Source organism: Brachyhypopomus gauderio, chromosome 6, assembly GCF_052324685.1.
Source record: "Brachyhypopomus gauderio isolate BG-103 chromosome 6, BGAUD_0.2, whole genome shotgun sequence".
NCBI lineage: Eukaryota > Metazoa > Chordata > Actinopteri > Gymnotiformes > Hypopomidae > Brachyhypopomus > Brachyhypopomus gauderio.
Window position 1 is genome coordinate 3,079,323 of NC_135216.1, and position 14,556 is coordinate 3,093,878.

The 14,556-nt window shown below is 42.1% G+C and overlaps 1 protein-coding gene across 5 annotated transcripts in view; it reads right to left on the reverse strand.

Moving 5' to 3' along the window:
- ctdp1 (CTD (carboxy-terminal domain, RNA polymerase II, polypeptide A) phosphatase, subunit 1) overlaps window positions 1–14,556 on the reverse strand; it is a 103,956-nt gene that overhangs the window by 21,123 nt on the left and 68,277 nt on the right. For all 5 annotated transcript variants that reach the window (XR_013131708.1, XM_077008138.1, XM_077008137.1 and 2 more), the window contains exon 12: window positions 6,954–7,168. Coding sequence is in view for 4 of the 5 variants with exons in the window: in XM_077008138.1 (XP_076864253.1) it covers window positions 6,954–7,168 (215 nt within the window). In the remaining variant the exon portion in view is untranslated. The remainder of the gene's footprint in view (window positions 1–6,953; window positions 7,169–14,556) is intronic.

The following is a 14,556-nucleotide window of genomic DNA, read 5'->3' on the forward strand; positions in this document are numbered from 1 at the left end:
TACCGGTATGTGGAGAAATAGGCACCCAGCACACGGATTCGAGGCAAGCGCAGCACACATACAGGCCAATTTTACTTGAAATTATAAGGTCTCTCGGTAAGAACGGTGAAATGGGGAACATCTGAAGATGCTGCAATGAAATATACACCACCCAACGTTAAGGGATCCTTCAGCATGAAACAAATATTTTTGAAAAGTTCAAAGATTTTGAAATGTTTACATAAGGGGAGAAGCCAATAGATAGGAAAGGTAGACGTAGGTTTTTTTGCTAACTGGAAGGCAGTTGGAATGTGGCAGGAAGAAGCAGGTAAGAGAATCAGGAAGGCAGGTCCTTTTCAACCATCTCAGTGCTTGAAGTTGCAGGTTGATGCCGACCTGGACACTGCCACCCTGAGACCTCCGGTCAACCCAACGCCACAGATGCAGCACCGTGAACCACTACCACCATCACAGGAAGTGTAGCGGGACCAGAGAACCAACCAGAGAGCTGGCCCACAAGTGCACAAAAATGCACACAAAAGTGCACTGTCAGTGTACAAAATGCATTTGGTAACTATGATTAATGTGGAGCGCAGCATAATGATTTGTGAAGAGAAAAAGTGCAGGTTAGAAATATGATGTTGGCATTGTGAAGAATATGCAAACATGGAAATAGAAGCCGGAATACAATTGTCCTCGGAAGTGGGAGACAGAATCTATGTAGAACAACTACAGCTTTATGATGTAGTTGACCCCATGTTTATTCAAGTGTAAGGATGTTAATAGATGACCTAGACCAGGGGTCACCAACGTGGTGCCCGCGGGCACCATGTCGCCCGCGAGGACGTTATGAGTCGCCCGCGGGCTTGTTTTAAAAACAGCTCACTATATTGCCATGCACCAAAGCGTTGCATCGTTTATGTTTTTGCTGCTATTAGCGATTGTCCGCGGTTGCTAGCGGTCTTCCCGCTTAGCAATTGACACGCGCACATGAACCCAACCCCCCCCCCCCCCCAACAACTTTCGTTCGCCACCCGAGTATTATGGTGAGGGTGAAGGAGGACTATCCTCCCTCCGTGGGCTCCGCCCCCACTGAATACTACGGTGAGGGCGAGGAGGAAGAAGACCGTCCCCCTTCCATGTGCTCGGGTTATACCAAGTACACGGACAGCAAGCAGTGCACGGAGGAAGAGGAGGAGGGGAGTTCGCTCCAGACGGGGTACTCCGCTGGGACCGTGAAGGGGTGGAGGACTCCGGAATAGGGCGTGTCCTCCGAACGCACCGAGGGCAGCGCCATGGACTACTCTAGGGGCGAGAGCCCGGAGGAGCCCATGAGCTGGAGTCTGGGCAGTGAGGAGGAGGAGATGGAGGTCGAGGACACTCCCACTGTCAGTTCCAGAGAGGAAGCGCCAGGAGGAGGGGGATTCCCCCGGTGTGATCCCCCTGAGAGAGAGAGGGCGGGTTGGCAAACATACCCCGCGGCACGCCCCCCGAGGGCTTCCACAGAGGCCGGTAGCATGCCCACCGGGAAGGCTGCAAGAGCATCCCCCAGCTGCTCCGCACCTGGTGGTGGGTTTGCGGCAAGAGGATCGCCTACCACAGCGCCTGCAGCTCCCACGTTCTCCCCGCTGGCCGCTTTCCTCCTGGCGCGAAGCCTGGCTCTGGTTACATGTTTGTCTGTGCCTGTGTTCGTGTGTATTCCTGTGTGTCTGCCAAATCCCCTTTTCCCTCTAGTGCCTCTGTGTGTGAATGTTCCTGGTTGTGTGTTAGTGAATGTCCCGTTCTGTCTAACGTGTTTTCCCCTGTCCTCCCAGGGAGGGTGTTCTAGGCTGTTCGTGGCAGACTCTCCACCGAGGGCGGTCATCTCCCAGACGCAGGACTGAGCGCTTCGGAACCGCCCATCGATGTGGGTTCGGGGCACTTGGTCCTGTTGGCACCCCGGGACGGGTAGTGCCCTTGGTGGGGGCGTCTGTCACGTTACGGTCCCCGACCCCTCCCTTTTGGGCATGTGTTTACGATGTATACGTCTAGTCATCTGCGTCAGTGGATCTCCGTGGGTGCGGTTATGTGTTAATTCGTCTCACCTGTGGCTCGTCATCACTTGGGGTTTATGTGGTTTGTCTATTTAATGTGCATTCGCGCAGTGTCCTGTGCTCGTCGTTGTTTGAGTCTACGTGTCTCTATATGTCTGAGTGATAAACGCTGTGCTGTCTGCGCTATTTGTAAAGATTAATAAAATAACGTCTGTAGCGAACAAGATTCCGTGTATCGTCCTTCACCCAGTCGCTAGCGTTACACTATATATATACACTACCGTTCAAAAGTTTGGGGTCACTTAGAAATATTCTTATTTTTGAAAGAAAAGCAGTTTTTTTTTTTCAAACATTAAATTTGTTAAATTCAAACAATTTTTTTTCAAACATTAAATGCATCAAAAATACACTATACATTATTAATGTGGTAAATGACTATTCTAGCTGTAAACGTCTGGTTTTTAATGCAATATCTACATAGATGTATGGAGACCCATTTCCAACAACCATCACTCCAGTGTTCTAATGGTACATTGTGTTTGCTAACTGTGTAAGGAGGCTATTGGATATTTAGAAAACCCTTGAAAACCCTTGTGCAAGTAGGTTAGCACAGCTGAAAACAGTTTTGCTGATTAGAGAAGCTATAAAACTGACCTTCCTTTAAGCTAGTTGAGAATCTGGAGCATTACAATTGTTGGTTCGATTAAACTCACAAAATGGCCAGAAAAAGACAACTTTCAATTGAAACTCGACAGTCTATTCTTGTTCTGAGAAATGAAGGCTATTCCATGCAAGACATTGCCAAGAAACCGAAGATTTCCTGCAATGGTGTGTACTACTCCCTTCAGAGGAGAGCACAGACAGGCTCTAACCAGAGTAGAAGGAGAAGTGGAAGGCCCCGCTGCACAACTGAGCAAGAAGACAAGTACATTAGAGTCTCAGGTTTGAGAAATCTCAAACGCCTCACAGGTCTTCAACTGGCAGCTTCATTAAATAGTACCCGCAATACGCCAGTGTCAACATCTACAGTGAAGAGGCAACTCCGGGATGCTGGCCTTCAGGGCAGAGTGGCAAAAGAAAAAGCCATATCTGAGACTGGCTAATAAAAGAAAAAGATTAATATGGGCAAAAGAACACAGACATTGGACAGAGGAAGATTGGAAAAAAGTGTTATGGACGGACGAATCAAAGTTTGAGGTGTTTGGATCACACAGACGGACATTTGTGAGACGCAGAACAACTGAAAAGATGCTGGATGAGTGCCTGACACCATCTGTCAAACATGGTGGAGGTAATGTGATGGTCTGGGGTTGCTTTGGTGATGGTAAAGTGGGAGATTTGTACAAGGTAAAAGGGATTTTGAATAAGGAAGGCTATCACTCCATTTTGCAACACCATGCCATACCCTGTGGACAGCGCTTGATTGGAGCCAATTTCATCCTGCAACAGGACAATGACCCAAAGCACACCTCCGAATTATGCACAAACTATTTAGAGAAGAAGCAGGCAGCTGGTGTTTTATCTGTAATGGAGTGGGCAGCGCAATCACCACATCTCAACCCCATTGAGCTGTTGTGGGAGCATCTTGACCGTATGGTACGAAAAAAGTGCTATCAACCCAATCAAACTTGTGGGAGCGGCTTCTGGAAGCATGGGGTGAAATTTCTCCAGATTACCTCAGCAAATTAACAGCTAGAATGCCAAAGGTCTGCAATGCTGTAATTGCTGCTAAGGGAGCATTCTTTGACGAAAGCAAAGTTTAAAGTAGAAAATTATTTCAAAAAAAAAAAAAAAAAAAAAAACATTATTTCTACCTTGTCAATGTCTGGACTATATTTCTATTCATTTTGCAACTCATTTGATAAATAAAAGTATGAGATTTCAGGGCAAAACACAAAATTTAAGTGGAAAAACACACTACAGGCTGATCCAACTTTGATGTAATGTCCTTAAAACTAGTCAAAATGAGGCTCAGTATTGTGTGTGGCCTCCACGTGCCTGTATGACCTCCCTACAACGCCTGGGCATGCTCCTGATGAGGTGGCGGATGGTCTCCTGAGGGATCTCCTCCCAGACCTGGAGTAAAGCATCCGCCAACTCCTGGACAGCCTGTGGTGCAACGTGACGTTGGTGGATGGAGCGAGACATGATGTCCCAGATGTGTTTAATCGGATTCAGGTCTGGGGAACGGGCGGGCCAGCCCATAGCTTCAATGCCTTCATCTTGCAGGAACTGCTGACACACTCCAGCCACATGAGGTCTAGCATTGTCCTGCATTAGGAGGAACCCAGGGCCAACCGCACCAGCATATGGCCTCACAAGGGGTCTGAGGATCTCATCTCGGTACCTAATGGCAGTCAGGCTACCTCTGGTGAGCACATGGAGGGCTGTGCGGCCCTCCAAAGAAATGCCATCCCACACCATTACTAACCCACTGCCAAACCGGTCATGCTGAAGGATGTTGCAGGCAGCAGATCGCTCTCCATGGTGTCGCCAGACTCTGTCACGTCTGTCACGTGCTCAGTGTGAACCTGCTTTCATCTGTGAAGAGCACAAGGCGCCAGTGGCGAATTTGCCAATCCTGGTGTTCTCTGGCAAATGCCAAGCGTCCTGCACGGTGTTGGGCTGTGAGCACAACCCCCATCTGGACGTCGGGCCCTCATACCATCCTCATGCAGTCGGTTTCTAACCGTTTGTGCAGACACATGCACATTTGTGGCCTGCTGGAGGTCATTTTGCAGGGCTCTGGCAGTGCTCCTCCTGTTCCTTCTTGCACAAAGGCGGAGGTAGCGGTCCTGCTGCTGGGTTGTTGCCCTCCTACGGCCTCCTCCACGTCTCCTGGTGTACTGGACTGTCTCCTGGTAGCGCCTCCAGCCTCTGGACACTACGCTACAACCTTCTTGCCACAGCTCGCACTGATGTGCCATCCTGGATGAGCTGCACTACCTGAGCCACTTGTGTGGGTTGTAGAGTCCGTCTCATGCTACCACGAGTGTGAAAGGACCACCAACATTCAAAAGTGACCAAAACATCAGCCAGAAAGCATAGGTACAGAGAAGCGGTCTGTGGTCCCCACCTGCAGAACCACTCCTTTATAGGGGGGGTCTTGCTAATTGCCTCTCATTTGTACCTGTTGTCTATTCCATTTGCACAACAGCAGGTGAAATTGATTCACAATCAGTGTTGCTTCCTAACTGAACAGGTTGGATTCACAGAAGTGTGGTTGACTTGGAGTTGTATTGTGTTGTTGAAGTGTTCCCTTTATTTTTTTATTTTTGAGCAGTGTGTGTATATATATATATATATATATATATATATATATATATATTAGGGGAGGGCATAGATGAATTTTTTTAATCTAGATTAATCTCACTGAAATCTTGAAATTAATCTAGATTAATCTATATTAAAATGGCTCATATGCGTGCTACCCAAGTAATGACTGTCAGTTTTTGAGATAGGGTTTCTTAATACAGAGGGTGCATTAGACCAGGGGCTCATCTCCTGTTTCCAAAATGCATCAATGACTGCTTGAGAAAGCTGTTCTATTTTGATACTTGAAGAAAAAAAACATGCTCAATAAAATGTAGGCTACTCGTGTTCAACAGTTTATTCAGTTAAACATGAATTTGTAAGCCTACATACTGTACATTAAAAGGGGTTGATAACGTTTATTCAGCTAAACATGATATTTGAAATGTAAGCCAACATTTAGTACATTTAACCTCACGGACGTAATTTGGGGGGGACTTTTTCAAAAGCCAGTTTTGGTCCTCTGCAGTTTAAATAGCGACGAATCTAGCGCTAGGACCATGCAGAAAACAGCCGCTCCAAGCTCCGCTCCGGTAACACTTTACGTTCCTAAAAATGAATTTTCCATTAAGCAAACCTGGCGACTTTGTGGCTGCATCCATGTAAACACACGAACGATTTGTAATTCACAGGTTTGAAAACTCGTTCTCGCCCCTACTGTGCAATTTGGTTAGGAATACAGCCGAGCTAAACTATCAAGTTGAAAGTCATCATAGTTTGCTTACCCATTTTGACTCACTTCTTAACCCAACTTTAAGAATAGATTAACGGCGATCATTTTTATATCGCCTGATAAGAGTATCAAATTAACGAACGCCGTTAACGGCCCACCACTATATATATATATATATATATATATATATATATATATATATATATATATATATATATATATATATATATACACACACACACACACACACACAGATAGATAGATCTCCCAACCCCCCCCCCCCCCCCCCCCCAAAAAAAAGTCCTCGGATCTACATGATTCGCGTAGGTCACCCTTTTCAACTTCACAATGGCGAATTTCGCCGAAAGGTAACAGATTTTCATGCCTGAAATATGGACTTCTACTAGCTCAGCTGCCCAGTGGAAGATGGGTTCCCTTTTGAATCTTGGTCCTCCCAACGTTTCTTCTTAATCCCTGCCTAAGCAGTTGTCCTTGCCACTGTCACCCCTGGCTTGCTCATTAGAGATCTGGACCCATGCACTTTTGAAGCTGCTTCATGACAACGTGTCATAAAGCATATAAATTAAATTAAAATAAATTAATTATAAATTATTTTCATTTGACGTACTGTTCACACTTGGCATTCAATCTCAATGCAGTGTAATAATCTGCAGGGATAAGTGCTGACTCACTCATAACTACTGACCGGTTTCAGTACTGATATCTTTTCAATGCTAACTGATCTTCAGAAGATGAATCTAGAATATAATGATAATGTGGCTTGATTCTACCTGATCTCTAGAAAACTGAAAGCAAGACTTTGAACAAGACATTGAACTTCATCTCCACAACAAAATCATCAAGTTCATGTGTCAGAATGATTACCATGGGAGAGTAGGAGAAACAAATCAAGCAAAATTATTCCCTGACTAAAAGGTCAAGTGAAGGTACAGTACCTTTGTGTGGTCCCAGTGAGACTGCTTTCTTCAATGGATGGTATCAGGATTGTATCCTCAACAACTGTGCTCAGGGCCTGTTGGTGATCAGTTATGGCATTCTGCTTACTGGTCTGTGGTTTTTCTTGTTCTTGTTCCTCCTCTCCATCCACTCTTTCCTCCTTCCCTTGTTCCTCATTCTCATTATCACTTTCTTCTCCAAGAATATCATCCACCTGCCCAAGAAAACAATGTATACATTATATATTTATACACAGCATATTCCTAGAGTTAAATATTCTGGAGTTGGACATAAAAGTGCACAAGAGTTACATTTTGGGAATTTTTCTTCACCTTAGACTACAGTCAGTGTTGGGGAGTACTCTAAAGTAGGGCTGCCACTAACGACTATTTTTCTATCGATTCAACTATCGACTCGATTGGTCGACTAGTCTAAACGATTAATTTTCTGCAGAACAAAAAACTAAGAAACTGGCTCTCTTGTAAATTACATATAGTCCGACAACATAATACAGAACAAAAAATATAAAACAGCTTTATAGTGCAAAATGTTAGTGCAAAACTTTACTCTCCAGCATAGTAAACATAAAAAGAGGGCTTATTCAGTGATGTAACTTGAAATTCCACATTTCCTTTATCAAATTCAAGTTTTTTATATTAAACAAAGTGCATACTATTAAACGGCTTTGTTGCATGTGACAGTCACGCTATGTGACAGTCTACATTCTGATTAAGAACAGGGCTGCCCTCACTTTAGCCTAAATTCCAGCACTTTTCAAACCTGAAACACAAAGCAACATTTAATTTTCGTCAGGTAAATGTTCATTCCCCTGTTTTTGAGGGGAGTTTCTTTATACTACCACATATCGTTTCAGACAACACTGCACAGATTGTGACGCGGCAAGTTTAAACGCCTCCGCCTTTCGCGCAGGTTCGCGCGAGGTGTGCAGACTGCGGAGTCACGCGCTACGGTCACTCACAAAATTATAATCCATAATAAATAATCTTTTTATTATTATTTTTTGCTGATGCTGGTCCAGCGTGGCGCATGCCATAGGTTGCCGACCCCTGCTGTAGACTTTTGCGAAGCTCCTATGGCTCCGCTGCAGCCGGCATTTTTTTTTTTTTGAGTGGCGCTGACCAATGACTGGAGACTCTGATGTCACGCGTTGAGAAATAGCATTTCTTTGAATGGACGCATTGTAGAAATCAAAATGGAACATTAATAAACATAAAAAAAATAAATAAATGTAAAAAAAAACCCAAAACTGAAATAAAATATTGAAGTCGACGTATTTTCTGCGTCGACGTCATCTACTTTATCGACCAATCGCGGAATGGATGCAGCCATGAAGTCGCCAGGTTTGCTTCATGGAAAATTTACTTTTAGGAACGTAAACTGTTACCGGAGCGGAGCTCGGAGCTGTCGTTTTCTGCATGGTCCTAGCGCTAGATTCGTCGCTATTTAAATATTTCTTTTTAACCGATCAAACTGCAGAGGACCAAAACCGGCTTTTGAAAAAGTCCCCCCCAAATGATGTCCGTGAGGTTAAATGTATTAAATGTTGGCTTACATTTCAAATATCATGTTTAGCTGAATAAACATGTTATCAACCCCTTTTAATGTACAGCTTTCTCAAGCAGTCATTGATGCATTTTGGAAACAGGAGATGAGACCCTGGTCTTATGCATCCTCTGTATTAAGAAACCCTATCTCAAAAACTGACTTTTAGTCATTACTTGGGTAGCACGCATATGAGCCATTTTAATATAGATTAATCTAGATTAATTTCAAGATTTCAGTGAGATTAATCTAGATTAAAAAATTAATCTATGCCCACCCCTAATATGTGTGTGTATATATATATATATTACACACACACACACACACACACACACACACACACACACACACACATATATTAGGGGTGAGACGCGATAAAAAAAATTAATCAAATTAATTGGAAGCTTTGTAATTAATTAATCGCATTGTAATCACATTTTAGTATTCAACATGAGAAATATTAATTTAAGTTTGAATGAATGAATCAATGAACATAATCATAAACTTCAACATCTTGTTTATTTTTCCACCAGTCTACTACACAGACCAATATATGAGTGCAGAAAACAGTTCAGAACACTGGAAATTCTGACCAAAAATGTTTAATTTTGGGAGTTTTGCTCAGGATATTGGAAGAATTGAAGTAAATCAGATGTTTTTTAATACCATTTTAGATGGTATATTTTTCTTAAATTTCCCAGGCCTGTGCCACAGGCATCTCTATAGTGCCTAGAAGTGGAGTCGCGCGCTACAGCCACTTGCGGAAGTTTAATCCAGTCTTAATGGTCCAATGAAGGTAATTTAAAAACCAGGACATTCTCACTTAAAAAAAAACCCGGGACAGGATGTGAAATACAGACATGTCCCGGGAAATACAGACGTTTGTTCACCCTATCGTTATCATTACTGACCTGCGCGTTAGCCCCAACATGTTTTGCGTTGAGGTGGTAACGAAGGGTGGAAGTGCTCCTGTGATAAGCGAACTCCTTCCTCCATAAAGTGCAAATAACACTATTTTTGTTTGTACTTCCATCTGGAAGTTTCTTAAATTTTAATTTCCCATCCACCAGCGTAGCCTCTTCAGTCATCTTCATCATGCTCATCTTATTGTGCGTCCATATAATCTGTATGTCTGGAACTCGTGCACTGAGAAACATTCCATGGTGCAAAAGTGTCTTATGCGTTAAATGCGTAAATTTTTTTAGTGTGTTAATTTTCCTGTAATTAATTAATTAATCGAAATGGTATGCCTTGTTGCTTGTTGTCGTGCGAAATGAAAGACGTTGATAACCTAACTTGCACTTTACTTTGTTTGATTCATCTTTATGTTTTTCAAAATACTTTTGAAGTTTTTTAGTAGCCATTATAATCTCGGCAGATGCTGCGCGTATTCTGTAGCGTGTTCAGCTCCTCTCATTTGGATTGTGCAACTGCAGAGTGTGATTTATTAATGTGTAGTAAGGAAGATGCATATTGTTAATGCGCACACATCATTTTTAAATATTTATTAACAGAAATTAGGATGATTTTATTTGACAAAAGGCTATATATAACGAAAACAAAGACATTTCATGCAACAACTAATGCTTAGCTGCATCCTTGGGCACCCCCATGCAGTTAGAATGGTACATTCGACTATGACGTTCATAGTCAACTAGGGGGTATAGTCGACTATAGTCGAATCAGCGACTATTGCAGGTCACCCCTAATACACACACACACACACACACACACACACACACACACACACACACACACACACACACACGTTTTCAAATATAAAAATACAAATATATTTGATTTCATTTTCTTTCTTGCTGTAGGAGCATTTCTATGACATTCAGAGTAACAAGGGCTTTCTTCAGCGGCGTGTCAAGACGATCCAAAACCAGCACTGCACCACATAACAGAGTAGAGCTGACAGGAGGACCCACATCTCCAAGAATGTTTGGTTTCAATGATGTCTAGCGAACAAGAGATGAATATATGGAAGCCATGTCTCCTTCATCACACCACTGATGATGACATAGTCTTCCAGAAGACTAACTACTATTATCAGCAGATACTCCACCACCCACTAGAATCAACAAACATTCTGCAGTTTTCCTCGTTTTTTGGACACTAAAGGACTGGTAGGTGAAAAAATTTGAATCTGAAAAGTACTTGACTTAGAATTGATTTTAATGGAGATACTCGTTTGTTAGATTTTGCAGGACTTTGCAATGATGTTTGGAGCAGAGACCTCCAGGTTCCTGGAAAAGTGGAATACCAGTTTTAAAGACAAGGTTGCAAGGGAAGCCAGAGACCTTAAAGAGACTTCTCTTCTGAAGAGATTACTGAAATCTGTCTTGTGTGAAGAAATGGATGTTACTGATGAACCAGCTATTGTCCTAAAGGTAACTTCATTGTTTGTCATTTTTAGTTTTAAAAGTTATCAAAAAGAAGCAATTTCATGCCCTTAACCAGTTTTTAGATGTGAGTGAAGTTTCCAATACTGGGATTTAAATTCTTAACATTGTCCACAGAGTGGGACAGTGACATGGCTTCTCAAGAAGATCAGTGGAGAAGCAATAGATTATCTGATGAAATTTTACAAGGTTTGTGAAGAAATCCAGTTCCAGATTATTGTTGTTGTCATGGTGACCGGCGTTGGCCAGAGGAGGATGGGTTCCCCCCCGAGTCTTGATTCCTCTCAAGGTTTCTTCCTCATGCCCTTAGGGAGTTTTTCCTTGCCACTGTCGCCCTTGGCTTGCTCACTGGGGGCTTGGACTCGGACACTTGTAAAGCTGCTTTGTGACAACAACTGTTGTAAAAAGCGCTACATGAATAAATTGTGATTGATTGATACGGTGTTCATGGAACACCCTTTCTTAAACTAACATAAAATGATACTTTTCATTGTGTTTCAGACCTGCCAGAGCCTTGAGGATCACCTCATGAACAATGAAGGAAACCCCCAGCCATATCTCCTGGCTACAGAGACTTCAAAAGCACAGGATTTCAGATTTTACATAGTCTTGCACATCATTGGGTGCATTTGATGAGCTGTTCAAGTGTCACTTTGTTTTCAGTGTGAAATATGAAGATGCTCTGTCCAGCCTGTACACATTTTTACAGACCACTGTGTACAATACTGATGTAGGCACAACAGTGGAAAGTCCAAGAGTGACTGGTGACCTGGTACCAGAGGATGATTTGCACTGGCATTTGTTGCTTTTGTTGTTGCACATTATAAACATTGTGTTCTCATATTCTCACTGAAGGAAAGCACCTTATTATGGACCTCTAAAGAACTATATCCATCAAATAACGTAATTCCAAAACATTGTTTCGTGCTCCACTATCCATGGGGCATTCGAAATATTGGTCCGCTCATTCATATCTGAACCATAAGATTTAAAGCCAAACACAAATTTTCAAAGATTGTGTGAAGAACTTACAGTGGGGAAAATAAGTATTTAGTCAGTCACCAATTGTGCAAGTTCTCCCACTTAAAAAGATGAGAGAGGCCTGTAATTGACATCATAGGTAGACCTCAACTATGATCAATCAATCAATCAAAGTTTATTTGTATAGCGCTTTTAACAACTCAAGTTGTCGCAAAGCAGCTTTACAGGGTTTACAAGGTTAACAATACTATGGGTCCAGAACCCTAATGAGCAAGCCAAAGGCGACAGTGGCGAGGAAAAACTCCCTATGATGGTGGGGAATAGGAAGAAACCTCGGGAGAACCAAGACTCAAAAGGGAACCCATGAGAGACAAAATGTGAAAAAAATTTGAGAAAATAATTTTGTCTGACTTTTAAAGAATTTATTTGCAAATAATGGTGGAAAATAAGTATTTGGTCACCTACAAACAAGCAAGATTTCTGGCTGTCACAGACCTGTAACTTCTTTTTTAAGAGGCTCCTCTTTCCCCCACTCATTACCTGTATTAATGGCACCTGTTTGAAGTCGTTAACAGTATAAGACACCTGCCCACAACCTCAAACAGTCACACTTCAAACTCCACTATGGTGAAGACGAAAGAGCTATCGGAGGACACCAGAAACCGAATTGTAGGCTGCGAAGACTGAATCTGCAATAGGCAAGCAGCTTGTTGTGAAGAAATCTACTGTGGGAGCAATAATCAGAAAATGGAAGACCTACAAGACCACTACTAATCTCCCTCGATCTGGGGCTCCACGCAAGATCTCAGCCCATGGGGTCAAAATGATCACAAGAACAGTGAGGAAAAATCCCAGAACCACAAGGGGGGATCTAGTGAATGACCTGCAGAAAGCTGAGACCAACGTTACAAAGGCTACCATCTACGACGCCAGGGACTCAGATCTTGCAGTGCCAGACGTGTCTCCCTGCTTAAGCCAGGCACATCTGAAGTTTGCTAGAGAGCATTTGGATGTTCCAGAAGAGTATTGGGAGAATGTAATATGGTCAGATGAAACCAAAGTAGAACTATTTGGTAAAAACACAACTCGTCGTGTTTGGAGGACAGTGAATGCTGAGTTGCATCCAAAGAACACCATACCAACTGTCAAGCATGGGGGTGGCAACATCATGCTTTGGGGCTGTTTCTCTGCAAAGGGACGACTGGTCCGTGTACATGAAAGAATGAATGGGGCCATGTATTGTGAGATTTTGGGTGCAAACCTCCTTCCATCAGCAATTGCAATGAAGATGAAACATGAGGAGATCTGCATGGAGGAATGGGCCAACATACCAGCAACAGTGTGTGCCAACCTTGTGAAGACTTACAGAAAACGTTTGACCTCTGTCATTGCCAACAGAGGATATACAACATTATTAAGTATTGAGATGAACTTTTGTTATTGACCAAATACTTATTTTCCACCATTATTTGCAAATAAATTCTTTAAAACTCAGACAAAATGATTTTCTCAATTTTTTTTTCACATTTTGTCTCTCATAGTTGAGGTCTACCTATGATGTCAATTACCGGCCTCTCTCATCTTTTTAAGTGGGAGAACTTGCATAATTGGTGACTGACTAAATACTTATTTTCCCCACTGTAAATAATTTGACTATCACTTGCAAGGAAACATCAGTTTGCAGTGGCTTAGCATTGGGAATGTATGACTTTAAAAGCAGTCGTGTCTGGTCCAGTTAAATGTGTTCACTTGAAACCCAAGGTTATATCTCAATATCTTCATGTTGATTTACAAACCACTGTCAAACTCGCACAGTGGGTAGTGTTGTGGAGTTGAATATCATGTTTGTTTGCACAGGCACTGATGAAAACATGCCAGTGTTCAGCAAAATATCATGGATAATTTTGCATGATGGTAAAGCAGTTTTTGTTATGGTTGAGCACGAAACTTGTTTCCATGATAATTTTCATGGTTTTCAAGTAAATGAAACAATTCCTAAGATGATACTGGTCCTTGAAAGAGATAAATTAAGACATTTCAAATGTTTTGATGCCCAAATGTCATATGGGTGTGATTCACTATTTTATGTTGTATCAGAAAGCTGTATTATTTAATATCTTGGCTTAATGAAGACAGAAGTCCTCCTCATGTTAACGCTGTGTGGTCATTTTTTTTCCATGCTAACCCCCAAGTTAGCTAGTTAGGGGAAGCTGCCCTTTTGAGTCTTAACATGACATGTTTATTCTGTGTATTCAACTTGTATGAATACAATAACAAGAGTATGCAGAGTATGCATTATTTAAAATGAAAACAATTATGGTTGCGCACTGTTGGTGATAGGGCCTTTAGTGTGGCTGGGTCAAAGTTATGGAACAAAGTCAAAGTTATCTGCCGCTTGAGTTATATGCTTGCCCATCTATCACTATATTCAAGGCACATCTAAAAACCCATCTTTTTCAGTTGGCTTATGGTTGAGCCTATATTGTTTTTATCTGTATTTTTTAATTTTCTTTTTCTTTTATTGCTCCGGTCTATCTTCTATTTTAACTTAATTGAACTTTCTTTTATTTAGCTTTTTATTGTTTGCTATTATTGCTCAGTGTCCTTCTGTGTTTTGAAAGGCACTTAATAAATAAAATATTATTATAAA